Source organism: Paramormyrops kingsleyae, chromosome 11 (assembly GCF_048594095.1).
Source record: "Paramormyrops kingsleyae isolate MSU_618 chromosome 11, PKINGS_0.4, whole genome shotgun sequence".
Taxonomy (NCBI): Eukaryota; Metazoa; Chordata; class Actinopteri; order Osteoglossiformes; family Mormyridae; genus Paramormyrops; species Paramormyrops kingsleyae.
The window spans coordinates 20065517-20072603 of NC_132807.1; the positions used below are offsets into that span (position 1 = coordinate 20065517).

At 42.7% G+C, this 7087-nt stretch overlaps 1 protein-coding gene across 1 annotated transcript; it reads left to right on the plus strand.

Moving 5' to 3' along the window:
* The first annotated feature begins 134 nt into the window (after positions 1-134).
* orc6 (origin recognition complex, subunit 6) lies at positions 135-5645 on the plus strand. Its single transcript, XM_023817757.2, has 7 exons — positions 135-317; positions 1180-1303; positions 1439-1602; positions 2952-3041; positions 3867-3976; positions 4535-4633; positions 5111-5645. The coding sequence occupies exons 1-7, from the start codon at positions 253-255 to the stop codon at positions 5257-5259; spliced, it is 801 nt and encodes a 266-aa protein (XP_023673525.2). The 5' UTR covers positions 135-252; the 3' UTR covers positions 5260-5645.
* The last annotated feature ends 1442 nt before the right edge of the window (positions 5646-7087 follow it).

Sequence of the window (7087 nt, forward strand, 5' to 3'; positions counted from 1 at the left end):
TAAAATATTCTTGGTACTTACAATATTATTCCTACGTTGAGTTTTAAGTTTTCAGCAGTTAATCATCTAGTTTTATTACACCCGAATTATTACTGCCCAGTGACAGGTATGAGTCGTCTCGCTTAGGGAATCCGCTCTGTTTCGTCACTTCTAATTTGACCAACCAGTAGCTTCATGGGCGTGGCATGTGTGAAATTTCCCGCGAAAAAAACACACTAGTGCGGAAGGAGATTCTTGTAAATTATTTCCGCGATGGAGAAAGAGATGTTTAATAAACTTGCGTGCAAAATGGGTATAACTTCAGCGAAAATATTACGGTAAGTTGAGGGGAGTTTAGGTTTATACTAGATATGGCATCATTGTAAGACAAGGGTTGATACAATGTTGTTGTTAGACAAAATATCATATTCATTGATGTGAACAAGTTTTGTTTTCTGTGAGAGGTGTCGTAGTTCATAAAAGTGCGTCTGAAGCAAACACGTCAGAATCGATGTGCAGTCGCATATCTGACTGCTTAATACGTGCTGGATAGCTAGTTGTAATGAGAGTGAATGTGGTGTTACTGCTAGGTCTGTCTTTGACACGTAAGCAAGTTCAATAAAGAGAAAAGGAGATGCGACGTTGATTTAAGGGAATGGCATTTTTAGCACAGTTTGTTAGGGAGAGACAACTTATCTTTTTCACTGGTGACCTTTTATGTTTGTTAGTGGCTATTTTTCTTTTGAGCAGAGATGAATTCTAATACGTTTCCTTCAGCCATCCATCTGCATTTTGCTAACTAAATGCTGCCCATGCTCTGAGAATCCATTCGTTTTACCATAAATATTGTACGACGTTGCATCAGCAAATGTCCTTAACTGTAACTCATTGTCTCGTTACTATTTGTATTTGTGAACAACGCACAAATTTTTGTGTACATATGTGTTCGCCCTTATTAACTTGTTTTATTTAGATTGAATTGTTGAAACTGTTGAATTATACTGACGTAACTTACATTCGTGACTTGTACTGCAAATCCCACAAAGAAAAGGGTCTTTTTTTGTTTCCCTGCACGATCGTAAGGTTTCAGTGTTTTGTTTCCCTTCTGTTTTCTGTGGTTTCTATACTATGTGTTTATTAAACATGGCCTGGGCCAATCTGAAAATGTCTGTAACATTGACAAATAACTACATGTTGCAGCCAAGCCGAAGAATATTTACGGTTGTCCCAGATCAGATGCACGGGCCTTGGAAACACTGTGACAAGCAGGGCTGTGATATGCTTGGAGCTCGCTGCTACGACCATGCGGCATCCTCTGGACAAAGTAAGCTGGTGCTCATGGTATAGGCTTCTGCAGCTTTGCTTTTTTCATTTGTTCATTCGCTCCGCACTTCTAACTGGCAATAGGGCCACATATGTCCAATACTACTATTTATAATATATATTTTTTCTTCAACAGGAGTATGTCATTAAATTGTCAGGCCTGAACAAGAATGTCTATCGGAGCAGTTTAAAGTCCATGGAGTGCATTCTGGGCCTGGAATCTCATTTGGGACTCGGAGACCTGGCTGTCCAGTATGGGTGTATGCAGGCTGCTGGACCTGCAGCCGAGATACTGCAGAGGTGAGCCAGGGTGGCCCCTGTTTCTGGGAGAACGACATTCCTGTTAACGTTTCTGCACATGGGGCCACGCTGCCAGTGGTAGAGAGCCAGAGTGGCATAGCCGCTCCTATCGATTCAAATGGCAAGTGCAGTTGTTTTTTTGGGCTGGTGGGAGCGTGTCTCCTTGTTCGGGCTGACAAAATGATTGCTTGGGTATGGTTTAGGACAAGGGTGTCAAACTCCAGTCCTGGGGAGCCAGAGCCCTGCACATTTTTGGGTTTCCCCTCATTTAACACACCTGATTCAACTCCTTGTGCTAATTGCCACGCAGCTCTTGAGCTGAATCATTTGTGGTGGAACAGGGAAAGAACTAAGATACATAGGGCATCGACCCCCCAGGACTGGAGTTTGACACCCTTGGTTTAGGGGCAGTGTGTCGCTCTGTGGTTTAGCACCCTGGGCATCTGAAGGTTGCTGTATCGAATGCCGTGACCAGCTGAGGGTAAGAAAGGTATGTAACAATTGACTCTGTTTATAATTCGGTTTCAATCACAATATTTGGTTCACAGTTTGATTTTCCCACCGTATTTTATGGTTTCCCACCATTTTTTACCATATTGCTGGAATTTCATTTTCCCAATAGCCAACAATAATTACTTACAAACATTTCAAGGTTGGAGTAGAATATAGTAACCTATTAACAAAAATTTTCCTTTTATTAAAGATGAGAATAAGTTAAAAAAAATAGGGTTTTCTTAACTACTTTGCTATTCTGTGGTGTTACTTCTGCAGGTTGCATTAGTTGGTTGCTGTTAGAGGGGCAGGCCAAGTTATTGCGCCTTCTGCTGTCAAAAAACTGCAATTACAGCTAGAGGATAAATCAAAATTCAGTCTAATAAAAATTTTAGCTATTTTTATTATTATTTTCCTGATTCGAATCATCATAAATTTGTACCGCAATTTATTCAATATATTGTTACTGTTACATGTCAGAACTTTGCCATGGGGGGAAATTCATTTGTGTAGTAATGCAGAAAATGGGTAAAACAAGGGATCATGCAAGTAAAAAAAGAAAATCAGTAATGAAAATGATAAATTTAATGATTAAATAATACAAATGTGCAAGACAATGTATCACTGTGGTAAATGTGCTACAAAATGGCTTGTGAAAATGGCGTATGTACATTCAATGTCATTCAGACTAATTGTGTCTAGAAGAAGCAGCATTGTTCTGTTATGTAGCAAGGACCCTTAGAATGGAATTCCTATCTACCTGGGCAAATGGAAAGTAATGTATCATTGTTGTTGTTAATACACTGCTATTTCTCAAATGGAGAATTTCCATCCTGGCCGGCCTTTCCACACTGTAGGTACAAAGCCAGTCTACCTGAGACCCAGCAGGCCAGCCTGGATTTATCCAAGCCGCTCTTCACCACGGCGGCTCTGCTCACAGCATGCAGGTGACTCCGCCCCCTGCAGATAACGGTCATGTTAGTGCTGTCTGCCCCCGAGCCCTGAAGGGACATACACTCATGGGTTTTTATATATATATATATTTATTAATAATTGCACTGTGTCCATTCACTGGCAGCAACTCTAAGCGAGACAGCTGGGCTGCGGAACGTGAAGCGCACACACAAACACTGAAATGTGAATTCAAATAAATATTTGATAAATCTGGCAAACCAAAGGGGTTTTGCTTGCTTTTGTTGAAATATTTCACAGTTGGAAAACTGAATGTAAAGCTAACTTTAATTATGGTTTAAACTTGAACCTGCTTTTCTGGAGTATTTCAGTATAGATCCGCATATCCCCACGTACATCATGAAGCGAGAATAGCAGGGAGGTGTCCCCGAAAGTGGGTGCGGGTTTATTTATGTTTTAACTTCTTAGTCCATTAACTCTATCTTTTGTACTTTAACTGGACACAGAGCAGTTGTTATTAGTAACAGAATAGTATTTCGAGGTCTCGCAAAGGTTTTTACAAGATCTCGTAAAAGTCCATCCCACCGTCTGGGGGGTCCCTAAGATTTCGCAAAGGCCTATAGTTCTTTTATTACCCCCCCCCCCCCATCCCTTCTGGGGCTCCATAGTTTGCTAATCACAACTCCTTATTTCAGGATAATTAAAATGCAGGTTGATGTAGTAAAGTGTCCCCTATGAACTTGGCATGTGTTGCCTGTCTCCCTGGTAATCATGGCCTAGTTGTAAAAAGTAAGTATCTTAACATTGGTTGGTTTGTTGACATGTGGTGACCTTTGTCGTCCCGTCCCCCCCCCCCCCAGGTGTATGAAGATCAAAGTGGACAGGAAGTTGGCAGCCTCTTCTGGGGCTAAGAAGGGAATGCTAGACAGGCTCTGTGTCCAGTTCCAGAAATTTGCCCAGGAAATCTGCAGTAAGTTATTGCGTTCATGGAAGAATGGGGCAGGAATGTGGAGTTAATAGGAGCAGATGCAGCCTTTTCAAGGGCGTAGGTTTGGTTCAGCATTGGTGGGGACCAAATCGGCCCCGGAGCTTGGATTTCAGGGGACCCATAAGGTTATATTGAGTGTGTTATTTTTAACCAAAAGCAGTGTGAAGGCTAGTTTTCAGAGACATGCTCAGTTTGTCAGCTATACTCGATTTAATCAATGTATAAAATTAGCTATCCTTGTCCACTGTGAGGATACATTTAGGTCATAGGTTGCTCACTGGTTGTCATGGCTACATTCCCCTTCAGTATCCTGGTTTTCATTCTGTGAGCTTAATTCCCCAACTTGGTATGGTTTTGGTGTAATATTGTGACAGATTAAGGAAGGATGAATGGTATTGGCAAAAGCAGTCTTGATGATCTTTTGGTATAAATAGCATAGATCTACTGGGAGCTGGAAATACGTGGACCGTCTGGGGGTCCCCAAGGACTGGGTTGGGAAACACTGGCGTAGATTACCTGTGTTCATTCACCCCCATACAGGTGAGATGAGAACAGGAACAGCAGCTGTGAAAGACCAGCCCAAAACGGCAAGGAAAAGACAGAAGACGCTCCAGGAGGTCATTGAACAGAGGGAAGAAGGTAAGAGAATTTCCAGGAATTCCCCGCATGCAATTCCCAAGTCTCGCAGTATGGGTATGCAACCAGTAGGGACTGGAGGATGCGTTTCGCCTCATCTGTCCCTGCAAAAAATTGAACTTCACCTTAAAATTATTAAGTTGTCCTCCCCAGTATCAAACATTCTTCTATGCCATTGTATTTAATGAGGCATGAGCAGAATCGGATATGCATGCAGTGTGTGGAAATCTTATCTATATATTTGTTGTATTGAGAATCCAGAAGGGCAGAGCTTACGGTTTAAGTACTTTGAGCTGAGAAGAACCTTGTTCTAGTGTCGGGTTCTGGTGCTGGATCATTCTGGCTCCACACAGGGTTGAAAACTAAAACAAATCTGCACTTTTGTTTGCTGTGACTCACTCACTTGCCGCATCTGCGCTGTTCGAGGAGGTATCAGCTGTCGCTCAAGTATTTCCCCCCCCCCCCCCACCTCACCCCTAGTGCTAGAGGAAGAGCTGCTAAAATCTCCCAAACAGCACAAGGCTGACTCAGAAGAGCCCCTGAAGCAGAATTACGAAGAATGGAAGAAGAGCGTCTTGGAAAACGCCTTGAAGGCCACGGGGGTGGATTCAAACTCGAAAGTCGGCTAGTGGCAGCCTTAAGTCTACTTGGTGTTTATTATGGAGCCGCGCGGTTTGACCTTTTTCAAGTTCCCCAGAATTCCTCGTTCGTATTTGGCTGTAATAGCACCACCCATGTACTGATGTACCGACAGAGAGCACGCGGGGTACTGAATGGAACAACGTCGTTCAAAGGCTCGATGCGTTGGCGTCACTCGCCCGGAACTTCGGAAAGACGTCGCAGACTTTGTTTTTGCGGCTCGTGTAAAACGACTCAATTTTAACCATCATAAAGCGTTTTATCTCTTTGTGTGCTCGCTTTTACTTAAGCTTTTTAATTATGTTTTTTATAATTTGAGTGCGGTCTGTTCTCAGATCTTCTGAGCATTTGAATAAAATATGTTGTATGAGTATAAGAGATCCTGTGATTGTGTGTGGCGGGGGGGGGGGGGGGCATTTTGACATACCTGTAATTACTTATGTGCACCCACCTCAAGGACACTATACATTTAAATGCATTAGCAGTGAAGGATTCACTGTCAGCTGATGGTTAATTATGGACCAGAGTGGGAAGTGTGGCAGGTCAGCGGGGAGAACTTTAATGTCACTGCTGTATGGGTGGGGGTTTGAGTGGTGTATGTGTGTGCGAGCGTGCACGTTCGTGTGTGTGCACGTGTGCGTGTGATTTGCCTGATTCCTTTTGTAGCGATAAGTAGTTGGCTTTACTGGTATCTCTGAATCCTGCCCTGCCCTGTGCTCTCTGGGAAGGACCTACCTGGGACCCCTACCTCCATCTCCCATGACCTTGACCAGGACAAGCTGTTTGAAAAAGATTCAAACACATTGACACAAAGGGGAAAAAATGATGTTGAGTGGACAGATTGAGTATGAATAGCCATGTGAGGTCTCTGTTGACTCATTTTCTAAAAACAAGGTTTGCTAAGACTATTTTAGCGGACGCTGTCATTGTCAGGTTGACCCAATAGCAGTGAAGGCTGGTTGAGTAATTCGACATTGATATGCGTTTAGGAATCTAAGGATTCTGGGGCGCAGCACAAACTGTTGGTGATAAAAGATGCGTGTCACTAGCCAATCTGACAAATGTTAGCTTTCGTTTACTGGCACGCTGAAAATTAGGACAGATGGTTCTGTGAATGGAACAGGTACTAATGCTACAAAGTTATTACAATGAGTTACTGCACACAGTAGTGCTGGGATAGATATGCATTTTACATGTTTTGCTACAGATGTATGCATTTAAATGCACACATTTCAAATAGAAGCTGCAGCATGCATCTTCTCTTAAAAAGAAATCCTGCAGTCTGTATTATCCCAATCATTGTGTGAGACCTTCACAGCTATGTAGTACTGTGCCTGTGATAGACGTCACATCCACTGATCTGAATTCGTTACATGCTGCCTCACTGTGTGATGTTTTTTTTTTTTAAGGTTCTTGTTCGCAGGTAAAGCCACTAGAAGTGGAACATGTTGATGGTAGCAATATAATCTTGTGTGAGGTCTATAAATTGCTTGGGTGATGCAAGGGAGGCTGAAACTTTTCACTGAGATGTGGAAGACTTACCAGCATGTCGTTGCGTGAAATGAGTTTTCTACACATTCTAAGAAATCTACGTGGCTAGGCAGGTGTGTGAGTAATATGCTGGGAATGGTGATCACATGACCCAGCTGCATTATATGGACAAAAGGAGTAGGACTCGCCTCAATCACTGAATTCAGGTCCTTCAAACCCATAGCCACAGGTGTATAAAATCAAGCACCTAAGCATGCAGTCAGGCTTACAGACAGTTGTGAAAGATTGGGCCATAGAACGCCGCCTTCGCAATAAGTCAGTTCATAA